General features: G+C 54.9%; 10 protein-coding genes across 10 annotated transcripts; 5 read left to right on the top strand and 5 right to left on the bottom strand.

Annotated features, from left to right (window-relative positions):
- Positions 1–39: 39 nt before the first annotated feature.
- P170DRAFT_377221 (1-aminocyclopropane-1-carboxylate deaminase/D-cysteine desulfhydrase) lies at positions 40–1,678 on the top strand. The gene is made up of 2 exons (XM_024845394.1): positions 40–51; positions 101–1,678. The coding sequence occupies exon 2, from the start codon at positions 215–217 to the stop codon at positions 1,421–1,423; it is 1,209 nt and encodes a 402-aa protein (XP_024707204.1). The 5' UTR covers positions 40–51; positions 101–214; the 3' UTR covers positions 1,424–1,678.
- A 400-nt stretch (positions 1,679–2,078) lies between these two features.
- Positions 2,079–7,590, bottom strand: P170DRAFT_349859 (putative PHD transcription factor (Rum1); the record flags this gene model as incomplete). The annotated part of the gene is made up of 5 exons (XM_024843767.1): positions 2,079–3,240; positions 3,307–5,978; positions 6,036–6,127; positions 6,188–7,106; positions 7,225–7,590. The coding sequence occupies 5 exons, from the start codon at positions 7,588–7,590 to the stop codon at positions 2,079–2,081; spliced, it is 5,211 nt and encodes a 1,736-aa protein (XP_024707203.1).
- A 205-nt stretch (positions 7,591–7,795) lies between these two features.
- On the bottom strand, positions 7,796–8,813 carry P170DRAFT_93102 (uncharacterized protein). Its single transcript, XM_024855437.1, has 2 exons — positions 8,343–8,813; positions 7,796–8,037 (listed from the first exon to the last, which is right to left on the bottom strand). The coding sequence occupies exons 1-2, from the start codon at positions 8,762–8,764 to the stop codon at positions 8,001–8,003; spliced, it is 459 nt and encodes a 152-aa protein (XP_024707202.1). The 5' UTR covers positions 8,765–8,813; the 3' UTR covers positions 7,796–8,000.
- Positions 8,814–10,018: 1,205 nt separating this feature from the next.
- Positions 10,019–11,316, top strand: P170DRAFT_471824 (structure-specific endonuclease subunit SLX1; the record flags this gene model as incomplete). The annotated part of the gene is made up of 2 exons (XM_024852872.1): positions 10,019–10,263; positions 10,326–11,316. The coding sequence occupies 2 exons, from the start codon at positions 10,019–10,021 to the stop codon at positions 11,314–11,316; spliced, it is 1,236 nt and encodes a 411-aa protein (XP_024707201.1).
- A 44-nt stretch (positions 11,317–11,360) lies between these two features.
- On the bottom strand, positions 11,361–12,108 carry P170DRAFT_349115 (bifunctional thymidylate/uridylate kinase; the record flags this gene model as incomplete). The annotated part of the gene is made up of 2 exons (XM_024843719.1): positions 11,361–11,890; positions 11,958–12,108. 2 exons carry the CDS (start codon positions 12,106–12,108, stop codon positions 11,361–11,363), a joined length of 681 nt encoding a protein of 226 aa, XP_024707200.1.
- Positions 12,109–12,293: 185 nt separating this feature from the next.
- P170DRAFT_401593 (tRNA-ribosyltransferase family protein) lies at positions 12,294–14,113 on the top strand. Its single transcript, XM_024846378.1, has 3 exons — positions 12,294–12,604; positions 12,685–13,705; positions 13,777–14,113. Exons 1-3 carry the CDS (start codon positions 12,367–12,369, stop codon positions 13,955–13,957), a joined length of 1,440 nt encoding a protein of 479 aa, XP_024707199.1. The 5' UTR covers positions 12,294–12,366; the 3' UTR covers positions 13,958–14,113.
- On the bottom strand, positions 13,994–16,671 carry P170DRAFT_433793 (methylenetetrahydrofolate reductase (NAD(P)H) MET12). The gene is made up of 2 exons (XM_024848577.1): positions 16,367–16,671; positions 13,994–16,288 (listed from the first exon to the last, which is right to left on the bottom strand). The coding sequence occupies exons 1-2, from the start codon at positions 16,451–16,453 to the stop codon at positions 14,282–14,284; spliced, it is 2,094 nt and encodes a 697-aa protein (XP_024707198.1). The 5' UTR covers positions 16,454–16,671; the 3' UTR covers positions 13,994–14,281.
- On the top strand, positions 16,442–17,537 carry P170DRAFT_433792 (uncharacterized protein). The gene has a single exon (XM_024848576.1). The coding sequence runs from the start codon at positions 16,827–16,829 to the stop codon at positions 17,427–17,429; it is 603 nt and encodes a 200-aa protein (XP_024707197.1). The 5' UTR covers positions 16,442–16,826; the 3' UTR covers positions 17,430–17,537.
- P170DRAFT_401586 (nucleoside diphosphate kinase) lies at positions 17,504–18,570 on the bottom strand. Its single transcript, XM_024846377.1, has 7 exons — positions 18,518–18,570; positions 18,354–18,384; positions 18,220–18,263; positions 18,058–18,161; positions 17,939–18,004; positions 17,819–17,883; positions 17,504–17,763 (listed from the first exon to the last, which is right to left on the bottom strand). Exons 1-7 carry the CDS (start codon positions 18,532–18,534, stop codon positions 17,629–17,631), a joined length of 462 nt encoding a protein of 153 aa, XP_024707196.1. The 5' UTR covers positions 18,535–18,570; the 3' UTR covers positions 17,504–17,628.
- A 305-nt stretch (positions 18,571–18,875) lies between these two features.
- Positions 18,876–22,116, top strand: P170DRAFT_506814 (glucan 1,3-alpha-glucosidase ROT2). Its single transcript, XM_024854415.1, has 3 exons — positions 18,876–19,092; positions 19,154–19,907; positions 19,960–22,116. The coding sequence occupies exons 1-3, from the start codon at positions 19,011–19,013 to the stop codon at positions 22,022–22,024; spliced, it is 2,901 nt and encodes a 966-aa protein (XP_024707195.1). The 5' UTR covers positions 18,876–19,010; the 3' UTR covers positions 22,025–22,116.
- The last annotated feature ends 1 nt before the right edge of the window (position 22,117 follows it).

The raw sequence follows: 22,117 nt of genomic DNA, 5'->3' as shown, positions 1-22,117 counted from the left end.
TTCTCTCTTTCACCCGGTCAATTGGAGGGGCTGTTACATGTTCTGATTCCGGTCAGTGCATAGCTCTTCACCGAAGTATACTTCTGACTAACCCTGGCAGATTTCTTACTATACTCTCTCCGTTCATCCACTAGTAGTACGAATATATAGTTCCGAAACTACCATCCTATACAACTCAAACAGTGAAGCGAGCACCTGAATCTCCCCTCTCACAATGTGCTTTTCCCTCCCAGAAGCATTCGCCAAAATCCCTCGCCATCCTTTCCTATACTCGCACCCCTCCCCGATCCATCCCCTCCCCGCTCTATCAACCCTGCTCACTCGCACCCACCACCACCCCACTACTAACGCCCCATCCATCTCACTCTTCGCCAAGCGTGAAGACCAATGCTCCCCGCTCGCCTGCTCGGGCAACAAATACCGCAAACTCGAATACATCGTGCCGCACATCCAGCGCGGATGCGCACACCAGCCCGACGGAACGGACATCCCCGACGTGACCCCCACCACGCTGGTCACCGAGGGCGCCGTCCAAAGCAACCACACGGTGCAGGTCGCCGCCGTGGCGACCCAGCTGGGCCTGGACGCCGTGGTGGTCCTGCACAAGAGCACAGGGGGCGGGCTGGCCTCGACGACCGATGCGCCGGCGTTCCTGCGCACCGGGAACGTGCAGGTCGACCGGCTGCTGGGCGCGGATGTGCGGCTGCTCGAGTCCGACAATGTCGCGGACGACGGGTCGGATCCCATCGCGCCGATCATGGCGGACCTGTGGCGGCGGGGGAAGGTCCCCTACTGGATCCCGTCGGGGGCGAGTTTGCACCCCTTGGGTGGGCTGGGGTATGCGCGGTGTGCGTTTGAGATCGCGGAGCAGGAGGAAGAGCAGCTGGGCGGGGAGGGTCGGCGGTTTGACTATGTCTTTGTGGCCTGTGGGAGTGGGAGCACGGTGGCGGGGTTGATTGCTGGGTTCAAGTTGTTGGAGAAGATGGAGGTGCGGCGGACGGGCGCGTCGTTGGGGACGTCGTCGCGCAGAGTCATTGGCATCTTGAATTCGCCCACGAAACCGCGCGAATACCACGAGGGGAGGGTACTGCAGTTTGCGCGGCGCGCGGCCGTCCAGATTGGCTTGGACGCGGAGGATATCACGGCAGACGACGTGCGGTTGGACGATCGGTTTGCCGGAACGGGATATGGCGTGCTCGATCCCAAGACCAAGGAGACGTTGGCGTTGATGGCCCAGCGCGAGGGTGTTCTTCTGGATCCGGTCTATACGGCCAAAGTGGCAAGAGGCATGGCGCATTGGGTGCAGCAGGGAGACATCGCAAGGGACTGGCCGAGCCAGTCTAGGGATCCCCATCCGATCAATGCCCTTTTCATTCATACTGGTGGGCAGTCGGCCCTGGGCGCTTACGCTGACGTTGAATGACTTAGGAGTGGAGGATAAACTAAAAGGTCTATTTCATTAGGGATACAGAAAACGTGGTTCGCGTAGTATCACACTCAACATGCAAGCAAAGACGAGCAGGAGCCAAGGAGATATCCGGCATGACCACTGCCAGGAACAGTGCGAGTTCCGCTGAACCTGGTTCGAGCAGAATCACTGAGAGGCCATGTCGAATAAGAACGAAAGCAAAAGACAATAGAAGATCATGAAGCAAAGAACGGAGCACAGAAGCACATCCCAGGTATGCAGAGGCCAATCAGCTCTCCCCGCCATTTCGCCGGTGCCTGGGATACACGGAGCTCATAAGAAACAGAAACACAGAAGGTAAATATCAACAGCAAAGAACCATATCAAGAACATAAACACCGTTAGGACTCATACATCGCAAAGCAGGGAAGAGACCACCGGGTGACTAGTAAACGCCACAAAATGCCTGCCGAGAAGGTGATGGATTCGACGTCGAGGACTCGTCAAAAAACAAAAAGCACAACAGTGATAAAAAGGTGATAGAAAAAAAAAAAAAAAAAAAGGAATCAAACCCTCTCTCATGAAAGCCCCCGCTAATTTTGATCACAAAAAGTAGAAGACAAAAGAAAATAGTAGAACTCCGAGTTGAATTCCCCGTTCATGGTGGGTGTTAAGCCAAGTCTGCGGTGGATGCAACTTCTGATTCAGCCAAAGCCTTGACGGCTCCATTGGGTTTACTGTCCGGTGAAGCTTCATCCTCCGTGGGATCAGAATGATCCTCATTGCTCGCATCGAGCGCCTCCAGCGCCTCGTTGGCGTGGGTGTTCTCCATAGGCTCTAGTTCGGGCTCTGGTTCCTGCTGTGGTTCCGGATCCGGTTCAACGTCTTGGTTCGTCAGGTCTGCAAACACATCGTCTAGATCCTGTCGCGGACTGCTATCGAACGGGTCTTGATGATCGACGTCCACACCCGGGGTCGTGTCGTTTTGGTCCCGAGTAAACTGAGGAGAGCTGAAGAGTGACGTATCCAGCCCTCTATGATGTGGGGAGGGAGACCGAGCGGGAAACGAAGGAGAATGTGCTGCAGCGTGAGGTAGAAATGCCGAGGAATTCGGTGCGAAAGCTGGCGTGGAGTCGTTGCCCGGAAGGGAATAATTGGCAGAGAAGGGGTAAGGCGGGTTTTGGGAGTCCGACAGCGTGGCCAAGGTAGGGTCGGAGCGATAGGCATCGGGATGAGGGCCACCGCCAGGAGTGTGAGGTGCAGGCAGGAGAAGTGGAGGTTTGCTTATCGGGGAGTCGATGGATCTGCGTTTGCCGAGACTGGGATGTTTCGAGCGCAGGTGAGGCGGGAGGTCTTCAGGGCGTTCCACGCCCAACTGTGCCATGATCTTTTGTTGCTTCGTCGGCCGCGGCTTGCGAGTGGAAAGAGACTGCTCTAGGATCGGCGGGGCTTCTGGAGCCACAGGCGCCCACTTATGGATCTCTTGCCGGAAGAAATTTGTCTCGTACGCCAATAAAACCTCGGCGCCCTCGATCTTCCGCAAATAGAATATCAGGGTCGGAACTTCCTCGGTAGTGGTGCAGGCAGCGTTGGTGAAGCTCTGGAGAAAGTCACGGAAGGTAGTCGCTTGATTGAGAATATTATCCAGAATCTCTTCTTCATCAGGCTGGAACGGCAGACAAGCAATCTCCGCCTGCCATTCCTGAAGATCCTCAAGCTTGGGGCGAGCGGCATCACGCGGAATCTTTTGGCGCCAATCGCAGATCGGACAGGTGTATTTGTCGAACTCCTTGACTTTCCCTCTCGCGATCTTCAAGCACTTGCCGTGATACCTACGAAGAGTGGCTATTAGCAAAGGGGGTGTTGTTTGTTTCACCTGCAGGGACGAAAACGCTTACCATTCGTGGCAGACCTCACACTCAATCATCATCCCCGCCTCAGAATGCCGGCAAATGCAGAACACATCCCGTTTCCGTGACTTCCCTCCACCCCACATGCTGGGGGCAGTGTTGTTCTCTAGTAGACCGTCCGGGCTGTTGTCCCTAGAGGCCGGTTCGACCGGAGGCCGACACCGATCTTCCAGATCAAAACAGTAAGAGTTTCTCTTTTCAACGTACTCCATGTGGGATTTCAAAATGTGAAGCGGAGCGTTGGCCTTTCCAAACAATTTCTTGCCCTTCCGCATCCAGTCCTCGTGGCGTTTCTGTTCTCGTTCCAGGTCAAGGGCACCGGTTGGCCGGCTGTTTAGTTCTTCCAGAGACTCCATAAGTTCACGGACCTCTTTGTACTTGGGACGCTTTCGAAGGTCAGGATCCCTACTCCGTTCATACAGGGATTGGATCTTTTTTTGCGCCTCACGCTGCTTTGTCAATATGGCATCCACGGCCGCAAGGGTCTCGGGCGAGACGGGGAAGCGGGATGCCTGCGCGGACAGAGCTTCGAGCTGTTGATAATGGACCGCCTCAACGGACATCAGTTCCTTGGCTTTCGCTTCCCAGGCCTCACCATGGCGGCAAAGGTCCCTAAGATAGAGGAGGTGGTCATTAGTGTCCGAGAGTCCTAGTTGCTCGCCGGCGAGGATAAGTTCTTGGCAGTCCTTGAGGGTCAAATATTGTTCACGCCTGCGGCGCGCTTCGTCGTTCCATTTCATCTGCCGGAGGATGTGTTCCAGTCCTTCTACCTCGGGTATCTCCACGTTGAAATTGCGGGAGGCCTCCACTAGGTCTTCTACTTCCTGGACCGATCGGATATGGGGGTTCATGAGGGCACCGTTAACGTCCTGGCGGAATTTCTCGATCTCGCGGGTCTTTTCTTCCAGAGTCGCCATCTGTGGACAGTCGAACGACAGTTTATCAGCCTCTGCAAGAAGGGCGTAGATGTTTTCTACTCTGCGAACTTCACGATCACGTTCTTCCAGCTGTGCGGCCTTAGAAGTACTCCTGCGCCAAGCCTTCTCGTTCTTCCTCCGGTTCTGCTGCTTCCGGGTGATATAATTGGTTGCTTCTTCAACCCATTTATCGCAGCGCTGAACGAAGGCCGCAAGATCTTGGAGACCAGGCAAATGGTATGGGATTTTCTCACCTTCATGTAGTAGGGTATGAAGGACCTTCAGCTGGGGCCTAGGATCTTCTTCCAGAGTCTTGTCACGCTTCTCACCCCATGCTTCCGGGATTCTGGCACGTTCCTGAATCTTTTGCACCAAGGACCTCAACTCGTCATCGCTAATCCGGTAACGCAGTGTGTGGTCCGGTCCAAGTAGCCTTTGGGTAAGCGGCTCTCCACAACAGTCGTAAGTATCCACGTGTATCAGGCACACGGTCTTCCCGGTCCTATGGCAGCGAAATTGCGTCAGGTAGCTAAGAGCCTTGCAGAACTGGCACTGGTAGTCCTCCTCGGGAAGGTCTTCCTCTTCAACGATGAGCTTCAGTTGACAACCGCCAGCAGGCGGAGGCTCCCGGGATCCGAGAGAGCAGTTGTGAGGCGCGACCTCTCGATGTCGGACTGCGAACGAGGCTCGCTCAGCCAGCTCACGCGCGCAGGTTCTCTGGAGCGCGGGGGACAGCCACCTAGCGGTTTTGATCGATGGGTCACGAGCCGCTGCATTCAATAGCAACTCGTCGTGCGAGAAGCATGGATGACGCCGGAAGGCCTGTAAACGCTCGACGCCCATTGCGCCCCACGGCTCCCAGTCTGCCGGTGCAAAGTTGACCGCTTCATTGAAGTTGAAGCCGTGGTTGAACCCAGCATGATACGCTTGCGGAAAAGTGATGACAAATTGCCCAGCTCTTTGATCAAGTGCATAGACGTTGACACCGGCCTTCCGGAGCTGGTCTGGCGGCATCAGAGTGACAAGCTGGAAAAGCAAGTCAGGCTGACCTTCGAAAAGCTCTGGAACAGCCTGTCGCATTGCCTCTTCGAATGCTTCGGCATCCGCCCCGGGAATCCCGTACCAGGTTTTGGTAGCGCCAAAGTGCTGGTAATTAGCGGAATAGGCGTAATGGTCCTCATTGTGCCAGCAGAAAGTTGAGAAGCACATGCCGACATACACCCAGGGAACCGTCATGCCGGAGATATCAGACTTGATATGGCGGAAGAGGGAGTCCCCGTGGAATGGGAGAACGTTTAGATTCCAAGGGTCAGTTGAATAATGGTCGAGCGGATTTCGTTCGATCGTGGGGAATCCACTTCCATGAGTAGTTGAGTGGATGTCGGCACCGTATTCGACCTCAACCGTCTCCGTCAGACTCTCTACTAACCGCCAAAACTCCCTTTCCACGTCATCTTCGGACTCGCGCCGATGAGTGTTGAGAACAGGATCAAACGGCATCTTGGAGGAAAAGTAATTTTTCTTAAAATTATGGGCCTTCTCCTGGAATTGCTTCAGGGAATAGACCCCTCCTTCTTCGAAACCGAACTCCCCAGTGCCGACAAGACACTTGGGGCAGTGCCAATCATATTCAGGGACAGTTGTCAAGGGAGGATCGAGGCATTGCTTATGGTACCCGTGGTCACAACTATCACACACGAGGATAGAGGATCGATCTTCTGACTTTCCACAATTTTCGCACTTCTAAAAATTCATTTAGTATCTGAGATATAGCGAGTACGTGCCTGTTGGGGAACTTACCTCGCCGGTTTTGCGGCTGTCACTCCTGCGCGGCCGTGGTGGGGTGGGACGCAGAAGACTCATGTGTGAACCAGCGACAGTTGGTGGAGCATCTGCATGGAGAACATCAGAAATGGTTGCTTCTCGATTGGTTCGATCTTTTTCTGACATACCCTTTCGGAGGCGCTTGCTTCGTCGGCCGTTTGGATCATCGCCGTTGTCAGTTTGCGAACCGCTTTCGTGGCTGATCGCGCGTTTCATAGGATGGCCTCCGTGGCCATTAGAAACAGGCGTTGACGTGGCAGGGTGTTCTGCGACACTTTTCGGAGTAAGAGACCCATTCTCGGTTTCCCGTTTTACCGGAGGAGCACTGTTCACGGCGACAAAAGAAGGGGATTGGTTGACAGCAGTGAAGCCGGAACTGGCATTGACGGGTGTAAAACCGGAGGCGATGGGCCGAGGAGGAGTAGGCTCAACCGCTGGCGGGGGTTTATCAGGGGTTGGCTCATACTCCTTCGGAGTGCTCTGAGGAGCCACGGCCGCCATGCCCAGTGCGCTTTGGGGCGTCGCCGAAGGAGTACGGGTTTCCGGCGGTATCGGCTTCTTGGTCATAGGCGAATGGTTGGGCGACGGAGTGTAAGGCCCACCATGTTCCAGCTCCAGTTGCTGCTGCACTCCAGGCTTAGCCACCCGGAGATATTCCTCGTACGGTTGGAGCCATCTCTGATAGGAATTTTTCAGTGATGTCGAAAGAGAAGACATGATCTTGCCGCTATAGCCCAGATCGCGACCAATCTCCGCCCATTTCTTCATCTTGCAGACCTGATCAAAACCACCCCGGACTTCGACCGCCTTTTTCAATTTGTACAGATCCAGAGGTCGCTTATCGACACTCGGAAAGCGATTGAGATTGGTACCATTTTGTTTGTGATACTTGGCCAACTGGTCGAGGTAGTTCAAGTTTGCACGAGTACCTGGGTTCGGGTCAGAACTGGGCTGCGGAGTTCCACCGGCAGCGAACGTGGCTGAACGCGGGGGCATACCTCCTTCAACCGAGTTAAGCTCCTGTCGACGAGTTTTGAAGTGGAAGCGCTAGGAAAGCACGTTGTTAGCTTTATTATTTCGCGAGAAAAACACGCATTGAGCCGCTAAGGGGAACGCGGCACTCGTGCCGAGGGGGAAGGAACACAATGAACGCTCTCGAGCATACCTCTGTGTCGATAGCAAAGGTGGGTTGCCATCCTTCGGGTGGAATAACCCTGCAAATTCCATATTTTTTGCCTTCAGGCGCGATCTTTCGAATGTATGCTTCCGGATCCCGGAATTCCTCCTCGGTTGGACGAAAGGTAGGGGCTTCTTGCAGACCGTGAGGGCGGATTCGTTTGCTCGGTTCTCGAGGGGCATTGGGCTGTCCTCGTCGCTCGACCGTGGACAGATCCAGAGGGGCAGAGCGCCGAGCGCTCAAAGGTACATTGTGAGAATGCGATATGTGGGTGCTGGAGGATCGGGGAGGATGACGGCTGGCCGAAGGCTGCAAGCCTGTCGAGTTGCCTCCCGTTGAGGCCGGGGCCACCATTTCTAAGAAGCGACGGCCTAATTGAGAGCGAAGGGAAATATCGCGCCTGTTTTATCGCGGACGGAAGGGGGCAATCATCCGATGCGAAAAACACATAGGACGATCGAAAGGCCGGGAAGAGGGTAAGGTGAAATGAAGACAGAGAACGAGAGAGATATAGAGAGTTGGAAAGACCGCCCGCCGATGCCAAAGGCTGGGGGGGAGAGAGGGTGGGTGGGGAGAAGCGAGGGAGAAGAGGGAGAAGTGGTGAAGGGAGCGGACGCGAGAGGATTGGCAGATCGATGTTCAAGGGAAGACCGAGATGAGCCCGGGAGGGTTAGTGTGGAGACACTCGGAAGAGTGAAAGTACGTCGTGGTAGTGAAAAGAAATCGGTCCCCCAAGTCAGCCTAGAGAGCCGTCGAGGTGGTCGTTAGGCCGGGCCAGGATTAGCAGGGACTAGGTCGAAGCTATGAAAGTAATGATACTAGTGAATCAGCACGCAGTCACCATTGGAGGATTGAATCGGAGTAGCTTCGTTAGTAGGCCGTCGGGTCAGATTGGAGGGATCGGGGAATGGGTAAAGGTGTAAAAAAAAAAAAAAAAAAAAAAAAAGTCCAGGTCATAAAACAGGCGTGGGTTAGGTAAGCCCAGCGATTTGAATCAACTAGGACCCAGGAGTATCATATAGAAGAATAACCATATGTATAGATACTCCGTATAGATCATTTTGGAGCCCGAGAGGTTCCCATTGCAAAGGAGTGGACGTACATACCGTGGGGAGTGGAGTGGATAATGATGGGTATACATCCAAGGGCTGGAGTCGGATGGAAGTGGAGCGAACACTAGCCAGAGCGATGATGAAAAGGCGAGGAACGGAGGGGAACAAGAAACGAAAAAAGAAAAGGGAAAAAGGAAAGAGAGAGACGAGAGGAAAGCGAGCCAGACCAGCCAAGGATTCAGGAAGGGGGGAGGGGGAGAGAAGAGAAGGGAAAAAAGGGAAAAAAAAGGAATCCATGAGTTGCATCTGGCAGCCTCAGGCCCACGCAGCGAAACCATTCTTACGGTATGGAAAGATATTGCGGCCGCAAACGGTGATGTAACGAGATGCCGCCAAGAACGGGGGAGTGCAACCTTAGTACGAGTGGTGCTCCGTACAGTGTTTAAGATTTGATGAACACTGGCCGTACGCGCCATTACGAGGATACCCACCGGTACGCTGGCGGTCCTCGAGGACGGTAACAATACCGGGATACGGGCTGGTGCCTCTACTTAGTTTCAACTACAGTGGACGGAGGCGCCCTTTTTCCCTTTTCCCTTTTCTCTCCTGCATGCGAAATCGATTAGCAGGTCTACCCGATGCTCAATCTGAACCCAGTCTTGATTGCCAACCGGCCATCAGCCCACTTTGCATCCCACCGGAGTGCCGACATTTTCCCGCCGGCTGGTCGCTCCCCAATCCTCCCATGCCTCGGCAGACCGTGGCCATCTTACCCTGACCTGACTAACTACGACGTACGATAGTTACGCATTCTTCTTCCTACGTGACACGTCAACCATGGACCGCATCCGACTAAAAGTCGTCCAACGTCCCCAAACAATTCGGGAAAATCCTGTTTAGGGTTACGGGGGGCCAATATGAACCAGGAAAACTCCCCCCAGCCCTTGTCGGTGGAATGATACCTGGTCCCTCCTAGTGGCGCCTTGTGGTTGCCCCCTCCTCCCATGCAGGGCAGCCTAAAGGTCAAGAACGCGAGATCGCGATGTCTTTAATGATACGGAACTTCCGGTTCTCTACTGCGTAGGTCCCTAGGTACACCTACCTAGGTAAGGTAGGTAGTATAGTATAGAATCCAGGATCCTTGATCGGTCATTTCACTGCTTGGATGACGGCCGGCGCCGTCGGTCTGCGCGTGACCCGCCTCAAAATAGAAAGAGGTCAGGTTTAGGTATATTAATCATCCCCCGTCCTGGGATTCTGGCGTTGAGTCTCGGATGTACCGGAGTCATTACTGACTTAATTGCCCGGTGGAAAGAGTGTAAACAAATGGTTGGAGTTCGGATAATTCTGCAGTTTCATAGGACGAATATAGAAGCGTTCTCCTTCGGAACTGACCGGATTTACGCCGTAGACCGCTCCAAGCTAGAGAGCTGCATGTCCGGATGGCAGACACGACGTAGAGACGAGAGAAGTCGAGAGACGACGGACTGTGGAGAAGCGAACGCCGTCGATCTGCCCGGCGGCGGCCTCAGGCCCCAACGCGGAATGCCGCCGACGTCGCCGCGCAGAACGGATGTAGATAGATTGTCATCACAAACACCTCCCCCAACCCAAGGCAAGTGGCTGCGATCGTCAATCAGAAGAAAGTGGACTCCAAACACTCTATCAGCTGCTTACTCCCGTGGCCGATCGCGTCGCTTGATCCAAGGCTTCGTTAGCAACTTGTCACCATGGCGGATGCCCAGGGCAACCACACAAAGCCAATCCCGGCCTTCTATTGTTGCTATCTACTTCGGTCCACCGTGAAGCCGAAGTCGATGTACATTGGCTCGACACCTCATCCTGCTCGGCGTCTCGCCCAGCATAATGGTCTCGCCAAAGGAGGCGCGCGCAAAACCGCAAATGACAAGAGACCCTGGGAAATGGTTGTCATCGTCGAGGGATTCACAAGCCGCATTGCTGCGCTGCAGTTTGAGTACGTGCTGCCTGCTTTACCCTTTCATGCGAAATCTGTGCCAAATAGCTGACCGATTCTAGATGGGCGTGGCAGCACCAGAAAAATTCTCGCCACCATGTTGACTCGGACGACGAGAAGGCCAAAACTTCGTCCAAGGGTGGTCTCGACTCTGGCAAAACAACGAAGGTCCGCCGCTCCCATGTTCTCAAAGTATCGCTGAGCGCTCGTTTGGGCACCCTGCATACACTGCTTCGATCAAATCTTTTTTCAGGCTGGCCTCTTAAGGTCCGATACTTTGCTGCCGACGTCTACAAGGCGTGGCAAGGCTGGTGTGACCGTGTAGATGGTTTTCTGCCAGACCATGTGGCGGTCATCCCCGACGGCGATTGCCCTGAGGCGTACAGGCCGCATAACTCCAGTGACCCCAGAGTAGGAGCCATCCATTGCATCAAGCCTGATTACAAGCGATTTCAAGATTATGCGGAGAAGGCGGCAGTTCTACTTAATAATCCCGGGATCCTATGCAAAATCTGTGAGCTATCGGTCGTTCCGGACACTGAAATGGTGGTTGTTTGTTCAGAAACTAAATGCGACTGCGTCACTCATCTAACGTGTCTATCAAATCAATTTCTAGATTCTGCTAATGACCCGGACCTTTTGGTGCCCCGTTCTGGTCCATGTCCCGCATGCTACAAAACTGTCCAATGGCCTTTAATGATGCAAGAATTGACCCTTCGGAAACGCGGTGGAAACCAATGGCAGAAGATTCTCCCAAAGAAGAAAAAAGAAACGAAAAGAACCAATACCGCTGCCAAGCCGAGGACCAAAAAAGGCCAGAGAGCCGCCAGTGAATGTTTGCCTGGAGCGACTGAACCCGCAGATCATCAGGCAAATGACGACTTAGATGAAGATGCGCAGGATGATGTGTCCTTAGATGAGAACTGGAGTGATCTTCTAGACTTCGAATCGGATTCCGAGCGTGAAGATCCGCCTGGATCCCAGCAGGTATCTGAAAGGGTCGAAATAGTCATCAAAGATAGCGACGATGATGAGGAAGAGGTCTTCGCATGATAATTCTGATGATCCGGGGCGTCATGGCTGGTATCGGGAGTAGTTTAAGCCGCAAATCGCTCCAGCTTCCTTAAAGACCCGATATCACCTAAGCGGGCTATGCGTTCCGCTACGGCTTTTTGAATGTCCTGCGACACCTCCTCGAACTGTCTCCCTGCATCAATGACACGGATGTCACCGCTTGGCTGCAGGCCGAAGATGGTTCCAAACAGCTCACGCACTCGTTTTTGCATGGGTTCGTTCTCATAGCGCTCCACACCGAAACCACCTCGCTTGGCCGCTTCTTCGGGGGAGATCTGTAAGAAGAGGCATATGTCGGGGCGGGGCAAACCAATTTCTGGTAGCCATGCCCATTCAAGAGAGAGGTTCGGGTTCCCCTTTGCAGCGGAGTAAACCGCACCGGAGTACGAGTAACGGTCAACTATCACGGTGGTTCCGCTAGCAATGTCTTCCTCGATCGCCTTGGCGGCCTCCCAGCGATTGGCCGAGAAAAGAAGATGAATTGAGTGGTCATCTAACTGCGACTGGCCCCTTAAATAGCCGTCGATCATCTTGCCAATAGGCGTGGTTCGGTCTGGGAAGTGGACGGGTCAGAATGGACTATTGCATAGGTGAACTCCTTTGAAAGAGACAGGGCCTACCTGGAAACCGAACATATTTAACAGGGTGCCCTGATGCCTGGAGGGAGTTGCGCAACGCCTCACACTGGCTCGATTTACCCGCGCGATCTAAGCCTTCGACAACAAGGAGAGCCCCGCGCTGTGGTTGTCCATGACTGGCGAGTTCTGCCATGTTCAGCGGCCCAGAACGTATAATCCGGGATGAGAACAAATAAAAGCAGCCGATTGCGCAGAGATCGGCTGGTGGTGAAGTGCGCCGGCGAAGGATGCGGAGTGTCGGTGGTTTGAGAGCGGAACCGGCTTGGTTTATTTCTCAGGCATCCATCCCGCTGGAATTCGTTTTCTCCGACGAACATCGGCTTTTCCCTTCCTGCTTTCCCGCGGTCTCTTCTTTTCGACCTGACCTGTCTCATCCACGTTCCTCATCGACATGGACCCCGAGGCCCCATCTCAGTCTCGCGACGAGATGCTCAGTTTCAGTCTTCTGAATCCCACCTCGGCCTCCACCTTAACCCCGCGGCTGGGCAATCTGGCCATCGCAGGCCGAAACCCCATTTCCACGCCGCACTACATTCCCCTGACATCCCGAGGCGCGGTGCCACATGTTGCGCATGATGTGATGCTTAAACAGACTGCCATCGGCAGTTTGTATTTTGGACTGGAAGATTGTAGGTCTAGGTCTCGTCTTTGTTTATCGTGATCCGCAGCCAGAGGGCTGACTGGTGATGCCCATGGGGGCTCAGATCAGTCATAGAGAAGCAAAACCAAAAGAACAAATCCCTTCCAATTTACCAGGTTCCTACGGAATCGCACGAGTCGGCTTTGCGCAAGTTCACTTGCTTTCCCGAAGACTTGCTATTAGTCCTAGGACCACGTCGCGTGCCTCCGATCCCGACCCCTCCGATGAACACGGACAACTCGATCGCCATCATGACGGCTTTTGGATTCCGACAGCTAGACGCAAACCAATATGTTGAGGCCGTGCAGAATTTGCGACCGGATATTGTGGTTGGGCTGGCGGATTTGGTTGTAGGACAACGGCCTGGGTACAAAAGGCGGGGAAAGATGGTCGATCGGACCCATGCCTTCGCGATGCATGCCACCGAAAATTTATACGGACAGGCGGTCTCAGAAGAGAACCGCTCCAAGACAGCCTATTTCGCGCCGGTGCTGCCGCTGGACAATGCCGAGCAGATGATATATCTGGATGAGCTAGAAAGTGATCTGCGACCACACATCTCAGGCCTTGCCTTGTACGAGCCGGAGTCGCTGTCGGTCTTGCCTGAGACCCTAGGCAGCTTGCCTCGACTGCTATTCGGCCAACCGGCTACACCACAGGATGTTCTGCGCGAAGTATCTCTCGGTGCGGACCTCCTTACGGTACCTTTTGTCGGTGTGACTTCAGATGCCGGCGTGGCGCTGGAGTTTGCATTCCCACCTCCATGCCCGACCGAAGGAAGCGCTTCAGAGGCCCGACCACTCGGCTTTGACCTGTGGTCGTCTGTACACACCTTTGACACATCACCTTTGGTCGAAGGATGCCAGTGCTACACCTGCCGGAATCACCATCGCGCCTACATCCACCATCTCCTGACCGCCAAGGAAATGCTGGCGTGGACTCTCCTTCAGATCCATAACCACCACACAATGGATGTATTCTTCCAGCGGATTAGAGAGAGCATCCAGCGCGGAACCTTTGAAGCTGAGGTCCAGGCATTCCAGCGATTCTACGCCTCGGAGCTCCCCAAACAGACCGGTCAAGGTCCAAGGTGCGTGTTCACCCTTAACCGCATTCAAAAGTTAATAGAACAGCCCGGTAAGCTAACAAAGCACCTTTCAGACTTCGCGGTCACCAGATCACCCCCTCTAAAGCGCATCAACCACGTCGAAACCCTCGCGGGTTTGGCCGACTCGACGATGCACTCGAGAAATTCGCCGAGTCGCAGTCATCGGTGGCCACACCAGATACCGATGCTGAGGGGCTTGAGGCTCACGGGTTCGCGAAGAAACAAGATTCGTGATTACTTTTTCTGCTTGTTCTCCCCTTTCTATTTTTCCATAGACAGACGCATACAGCTATCGCATATATATACATAGCTAAGGTGTTGCGGAGTTGAATTTTCTTAGGGCATTCAGACCTCTATCCTTTTCTCCCATGCAAAAGACATATGACATACCATTATCAATATGAACAAGGGCACACGACCAGGTTGAAGCATAAGAGTCAGTCTCAACACCCAGATCAGACAGCGTAAGAGTGAGACGTTAGAAAAGTCGTTAGATTCAAATTATAACAAGAAATAAAGCAAGGGATATGAAGCAAAAAGCGCGCACGAGCATCATGTCTACTTGCTATTGATCAGAACGCGCCACATCCACTTCACCTCATCCTCTTCTTCCTGGGACCCGATCTCGGTGCCAGCGCCGAAGTCCTGGCCGACCACGCACACCAGCCATACGTCGTTCTTGGTCTCTTCGAGGAACCTTTCCGAGGGCGAATCGCGGGGGTAGATGCGACGCCACTCGTCCCAGATACGGTATGCCTCGTCGCCCCAGGCGCGGAAGCTGACCTCCTCGATGATGGTCGGGGTGACGATTTCCTTGCCGCGGAAGACGCCCCAGGTGACGGCGTTGACGTTGGCCGGGTTCATTTCCAGCGGGTCGGCGTCGGAGGTCGGCCCGGGAAGCGAAGTCTCGAAGTCGCCGTGCGCGTTGGCGGCGAACCAGGCCAGCTTTTCGTGTCCGTGGCGGGTGAGGATGGGCTTCAGCACGTTATGATAGTCGGCGGAAGGGCAGAAGAACTCGACAAAAGGCTTCTGGAAGACGAAGCCCTCGCCGGGAGGGCCCCACCCGAAGACGGGGTCGGAGCTGCGGATGCCATTGACGGCGGGTTGCGAGGCCAGGGTCCACCAGCCCTTGCCATCGATCAGCTGCAGCAGTTCAGGTCGGATGATGTCAGTTTCGGCATTTAGGCCGTTGCCGCCCTCTTCGGCGCCACCTTCGGACCAGGGCACGATGTACAAATCGCCCGAAACGTGTCGGCGGAAGAGGGTACTGATATCCTCACGCGACGCCGGGTGGCCCCAGATGCGGTGTGCGATGGAGGGAGGGACGTGCAGCGAGGGACCGTAGCCGTCGATCTCACCGAATGCAGGAGAGCGAGCATCTCCCCATCGGCCGTTCGGGAAGTCATCCCAGGTCGCCTCACGACCCAGGGCTCCCAATCCTTCAGAAATCTGCAGGGTCGTGTTGCGATCCGGGGGCATTGCAGGCATGCCGGCACTGGTTGCGGGGGCCTCGTGCGAGGTAGAGTCCTTGGACGAACCTCCGGGCGTCTGGACCCGGTCGACAATGACACGGTTATGAGGGAGCGAGTTGATTGACGAGGCCCGACGACGGGTGAGAGAACGAATGGGCGCGCCGTTCGGCGCCACGTAGGAAGAAGAATCAAGGGCCGATAGACTGCCACCGTCGACCAGCGCATCGGAGTCTTCCGAGTACGGAGGGATTAGATCACAACGTTCCAGGATGAACGACACCGTCTTTTCCAAGTTGAGCGTGTAGAAGTGGAATCCTCGGTGTCCCGGGGTGGGGATGTCCTTCATGCCGTCCACGATGTTACTGATGATATCAACACCGATACGCTTGACAGCGTCGTCATCATGTTTGGCCTCCTCGAGTTTGGCCAGGACATTGGGCGGGACCTGGACGTGACTGAGCTTGGTGACTCGAGTCAAGATCTTATAACTATGAATGGGCATCAGGCCGGGCACGATAGGGATGGTCTTGAAAGCGCCGGACTCATGGGTCCGCAGCCGGTTCTCGAACTTGGTGTAGGCATCGATGTCATATGTCAACTGAGTCATGATGAAATCGGCGCCCGCCTGTGTCTTCTCGACCAGGTAGGGCAGGTCTCGCTCGGGATCTTGAACATCCTGGAATGAATCGGCCGGATGGCCCTCCGGGTAGGCAGCGACACCGACACAGAAGTAGTCGCCATGCTGCTCCCGGATGTATCGCACCAAGTCCACCGCAAACGTGAAGTCCTTGTTGCTGTTGTCCTCGCCGTGCATGTTGTACTCCTCGCTACGGGGCGGATCACCTCGCAGCGCCAGGATGTTGCGAATACCCAGAACCTTGGCTTCCTCCAGCGCATGATCCACCAAAGCTCGACTCATGTTGGTACAGGTCAGATGTAGACATGTCGTCAACTGCAGCTGGCGTTGACAGATCTCGGCCAACTCCAGCGATCTCGTCGCAGTGCTTCCTCCGGCTCCCCAGGTGACGGTGACGAACAGCGGCCGCAGCGCCTGGGCCATACGTTCCAAACGGGCTTGTAGATTGGCAAATCCCTGTCACAAAGCATGTTGGTTAGCGACCTCATGGGCCTCCCAAGGACGAAGTGCGGGGCGAGACGGGGGGAACCCCACCATCTGCGTTTTAGGAGGGAAGAACTCCAGCGAGAAATAATTCGCATCGGGCGGCAAAGCCGCGATCTTGTCGGTGATCTTCTCCATGGCGAGACTCGAACGACGGAGGAGCCGAGGGGGGTGGGCAGAGAGAGGTGAAGATGTGGAGGAGGAAAATGAGGGACGAGGAACTGCCCGAGTGGTGCTGCGGCGGGCCAACGGGAGGCCTCGGATCGTCGCCGTGAGGAGAATGACTGGACAACTTCGTTCACGCCCTCACTCGGACTTGATCTCGATTGTTGCGACTCGCGTCCGGGTTGCCCAGTCCATCTTCGAGGACGTGCAAGTGACCACCGCCAAAGGAGGCGTGGAAAATTCGCCGGCGAGGTGCAAACGCTGCAAACACGGGTTGGTCTTTTATCGTCCAACGCGACCAGGGAGTTTGTTGCTTTCCCTCGTCACTCCTATGAGTATTACCACCATGCCCTCTCTACGCCCCTCGCTACGTCCCTTGCGCTTCTCGCCATGGAAGTCCCCGTCGCGCTTTTATTCCTCGCCCAAAGAACCCCCCCGTTCGCGCTTCCGCCGCCTCAATGACCGCCTGCCGTCGTTTCTCCGGTCCTACACCACGCCGCTTCTGGGGGCTCCGGGCACGCACATCACCTCCTTTCTAATCCTACATGAGCTCACGGCCATTGTTCCCCTGTTTGGCCTGGTGGCGGCCTTCCACTATGGAAATTGGTTCCCGGATCTGACGTCGAGCGCGGCGTTCGAGGAAGGCACGCGACGCTTTGGACGGTGGTTGCGCAAGAAAGGCTGGGTGGAGGATGATGCCGAGATGGACATGGAATTGTTGGCGAAGGAGCGCAAGGAAGGGTCGGTCGACTACAAAGATTTAACTCCCCCCAAGGACGGGGAAAGAAAAGGGATGCGTCTAGTATGGGAGTTCGCGACGGCCTATGCAGTCACCAAGGCTCTACTACCGCTGCGACTCGCCGCCAGCGTCTGGGCCACTCCGTGGTTTGCCAGAGCCATTCTGGGTCCCGTCGGAGGGAGACTCCGGGCGCTCTTTGGGCGGAAGTAGATCGCGGTTTAGTTTCCCGAGGTTGTCGACATGCGCGGGAATCATACGTGGCGGTGATAAACCAGGCATCAGAAGTCTGTACAAATGTTTTATATTATTTCTCATGACGTCTTGACTGATATAGTATCATCCGCTGCCTCCTACATTACACACGGCAATGGGGACGCAGCTCCTGCGAGGGAAGATCGAAAGGAGAAATTTAGGCCTTCTCGTAGATCCAGTTAGCCTGGCTCTGGGCGTACTGCTGGAGCTCGGAGGGCTGGAACCAGAGGGCAATCTCCTTCTGGGCGCTCTCGACGCTGTCGGAGCCGTGGCAGACGTTGCGGCCGACGTCCTGCACAAGCATTAGTACTCAACCATCGAGGAGGGTTCGTTCAGATGGGTCTTACAATGGCGTAGTCACCACGGATGGTGCCGGGGGCGGAGGCGAGGGGGTTGGTGGCACCGAGGATGGCTATTGTCCCGTGGTTAGCATGCGTGCATTCAGCGAGGCCGTCGAGAAAACTTACTACGGCCGGTCTTGACGACCTCACGGCCCTCCCAGACCATGGCGACGATGGGGCCGCTCAGCATGTCTGCATTGACAGTTAGCATATTCACCGATCACATCCAAAGCATCGAGACTTACAGGAGACAAGGCCGGGGAAGAAGGGCTTGGAGGAGAGATCAGCGTAGTGCTTCTCGAGGTGCTCCTTGGAGGGAGAGCAGAGCTTCAGGGCAACGAGCTTGAAGCTGGAGAGCTCATTAGCATTGTAAACCACCGTGATGCTGCCCGGTAAGAAATACTCACCCACGGTTCTCGAAGCGGGAGAGGATGGGGCCAACGAGTCCACGCTGATGAACAGTCAGTTTTTGTTGTTCTTTTCATCGGAATGAAAAGAGATTCCACTGGATTCACAGCGGAGAGGGTCCAATTGGTCGTACCTGGACACCGTCGGGCTTGATGGCAATGAAGCTGTGGGCGGATCATGGATTAGCGGGGTCGGTGAAATGAGGGGCATCTCCAGGTCGAGAACACATAAAACAAGGAGGGGGGGAGAAGAGAAGAAGAGAAGAGATAAAATGCCATGGGAATCGGTTGGACTTACGTCTGCTCGGTAGACATGGTGATGGATAGTGGATTGAAGAGATGCGGGATCAATTCGGAAGCGATTGAGGACAGGAGAGAAGAGAAACTTCGTGTGAGTTGGCGAGAGAAAATTATCATATAAATGGATGCCCGCAAGTGGGGCGCCCGGAGGGGCACGCATGCCTGATGCGGCCTGGCTGCCTGGTGGCCTGGTGGCCTGATGGCCTGAGGCTGCCAGGCAGGACGGTCCCTCCCCGCCCCAACGGGCCTAGTGCGGTGGCGCTAGTCCTGAACGGGAGCTCTCCGCGTTCTCTCCATCAGGCCAGGCTGGACCGATCCTCCATCATATCAGTTTGCAATTATCATCTGAACCATCTGCTTTTCGACCCGACGGCGGCCTGTACTTTGTGTGCTGTAGTCTGTCGCCCCGGATAGATGCAGCTCGCTACCTGTGAGATCCATTGCACCCTCGGAGGCTGAGAGTTCTGGTTCTGCATTTTGTGAGCTTAACCATGGCCGCGAGCCGGCCGTCGTCCGCCTGGACGATGTTGTTTTCGTTGGTCATCCTGATAGGATGTCTCGTTGTCCCCGGAGGTGAGAAAGGCCCATAAGTCGTAATTGGTCGGTCATACTAATCTGTGGTGGTCCCTTTTAGTCGCCGTGAAGCATGAGAATTTCAAGAAATGCTCGCAGTCCGGGTTCTGTAAGCGAAACCGAGCGTTGGCTGACGATGCCTCCGCTAAGGGCTCGTCGTGGAGCTCTCCGTACGAACTCAACCCTTCATCGATTCATTTTCAAGATGGCCAATTGCAAGGAACAATTCTGAAATCCATTTCCTCGACACAGAAAGTTGAACTTCCTCTGGTGGTATCCTTTCTGGAATCGGGTGCCGCTCGTGTCGTGATCGACGAAGAAAAACGATTGAAAGGCGATATCGAGGTTCGCCATAACAGCAAAGCGCGGAAGGAACGGTATAATGAAGCAGAGAAATGGGTCTTGGTCGGTGGTCTTGAATTGAGCAAATCTGCCGCTTTGAACCCTGAAGCCGAGGCCGGAATCTCCAAGGTCTCGTATGGACCCGACAATAGGTTCCAGGCCATCATTCGGCATGCTCCGTTCAATGTGGAATTTCAGCGTGACGGCGAGACCCACGTCCAGTTTAACAACAAGGGCTACATGAACCTGGAACACTGGCGACCGAAGGTGGATGCTCCGGAGGGTGAAGGGGAGCAGGAGGCCGTCGAATCGCAGGAAGATGAGAGCACTTGGTGGGAGGAGACCTTTGGTGGAAACACCGACTCCAAACCTAGAGGCCCGGAGAGTGTCGGCTTGGACATCTCGTTCCCCGGCTACAGCCACGTATTCGGTATCCCGGAACATGCTGACTCGCTCTCCTTGAGAGAAACAAGGTACGTGCTGTACTCGACTTATACCCACCAAACAAGGCTAATGGTTTTATAGAGGAGGTTCCGGCAACCATGAAGAGCCCTACCGCATGTACAACTCAGATGTCTTTGAGTATGAGCTCAACAGCCCTATGACCCTGTATGGGGCCATTCCATTCATGCAGGCACATAGAAAGGATTCTACGGTGGGTGTCTTCTGGTTGAACGCCGCCGAGACCTGGGTAGACATTATTAAGTCTCATTCTTCCGTCAACCCCCTGGCTTTAGGGGTCGGGTCCAAGACGGATACTCAAAGTCACTGGTTCTCGGAGGCTGGGCGAATTGATGTATTTGTGTTCCTGGGCCCCACGCCGCAAGACCTCACCAAAACCTATGGGGAGCTCACCGGCTACACTCAGTTGCCTCAGCACTTCGCTATCGCGTACCACCAGTGTCGCTGGAATTATATCACCGACGAAGACGTCAAAGAGGTCGACCGCAACTTTGACAAGTACCAGATCCCTTACGACGTCATCTGGCTTGACCTTGAGTACACCGATGACCGGAAGTATTTCACGTGGGACCCCCTTACCTTCCCCAACCCAATTGGTATGGAAGAGCAACTTGATGACTCTGAGCGTAAGCTCGTGGTTCTCATTGACCCCCACATTAAGAACAAGAACCAGTACACCATCTCGGAAGAGCTGAGGAGCAAGGGCTTGGCCACTCAGAACAAGGATGGCGAAATCTATGATGGTTGGTGCTGGCCTGGATCATCCCACTGGGTTGATTGCTTTAACCCCGAGGCCCGCAAGTGGTGGACATCACTGTTCAAGTACGACAAATTTAAGGGCACACTTGGCAACGTCTTCATCTGGAATGATATGAACGAACCCTCGGTTTTCAACGGGCCCGAAACCACCATGCCCAAAGACAACCTGCACTACGGTGACTGGGAACACCGTGACATCCATAATGTCAACGGTATCACCTTGGTGAATGCAACTTACGATGCCTTGCTGGAGCGCAAGAAGGGTGAGGTTCGTCGACCTTTCATTCTCACCCGGTCTTATTACTCTGGCGCTCAGCGCATGTCCGCCATGTGGACGGGTGATAACCAAGCTACTTGGGAGCACCTGGCCATCTCTCTTCCGATGGTCCTGAACAATGGCATTTCCGGCTTCCCTTTTGCCGGTGCCGACGTTGGTGGCTTCTTCCACAATCCGAGCAAGGAGCTTCTCACGCGGTGGTACCAGACAGGTATCTGGTATCCTTTCTTCCGTGCCCACGCGCACATTGATACCCGCAGGCGCGAGCCGTACTTGATCGCCGAACCCGAACGGTCTATCATTGCCCAGGCAATCCGCCTGAGATACAGCCTTCTGCCAGCCTGGTACACTGCCTTCCATGAAGCGTCGGTGAATGGAACGCCCATTGTGAGACCTCAATACTACGTTCACCCTTCGGACGAGGCTGGGTTCGCCATCGACGATCAGCTCTACCTTGCCGCCACTGGCCTTCTCACCAAGCCCGTCGTTTCCGAAGGGACCGACTCGGTGGACATATACATTGCTGACGACGAGAAATACTATGACTACTACGACTACACTGTTTATCAGGGCGCTGGAAAGACTCATCGGGTGCCCGCTCCTCTCGAGCGAGTTCCATTGCTCATGCAGGGTGGCCACATCATTCCCCGCAAGGATCGCCCCCGTCGCAGCAGCGGATTGATGAGATGGGATCCGTACACCCTTGTCATCACGCTCGACAAGAACGGCGAGGCCGAGGGAACGCTATACGTGGATGATGGGGAGACCTTCGAATATGAACGTGGAGCCTACATCCATCGCCGCATTCAATTCCGTGACTCCACGTTGTCATCCGAGGACCTTGGGACCAAGGGCGCAAAGACGGCCGAATACCTGAAGGCCATGTCGGATGTTCGGGTGGAAAGGGTGATCGTCATTGATCCCCCCAAGCAATGGCAAGAGAAGACCAGCGTGACTGTGATTGAGGAGGGATCCAACGCCGCATCCACCGCGGCGGTGGAATATCACGCGCAGTCCGCCGGGAAGGCCGCGTATGCCTTGGTGAAGAACCCCAAGGTTAGCATTGGCAAGGCCTGGAAGATCGAGTTCTGAGCGGCAGTAGTGCCGCCGACGAAGGCGCGTATACATAGGACGACTCTATAGCACATTGGAATTAGATTCCCCAGGACGGGTCGCATCGTGTCG

The sequence above is a fragment of the Aspergillus steynii genome (genome assembly GCF_002849105.1).
Source record: "Aspergillus steynii IBT 23096 chromosome Unknown P170scaffold_2, whole genome shotgun sequence".
NCBI lineage: Eukaryota > Fungi > Ascomycota > Eurotiomycetes > Eurotiales > Aspergillaceae > Aspergillus > Aspergillus steynii.
The sequence above is the reverse complement of the archived record's forward strand: the minus strand, read 5'-3'. Positions and strand labels throughout refer to the sequence as shown.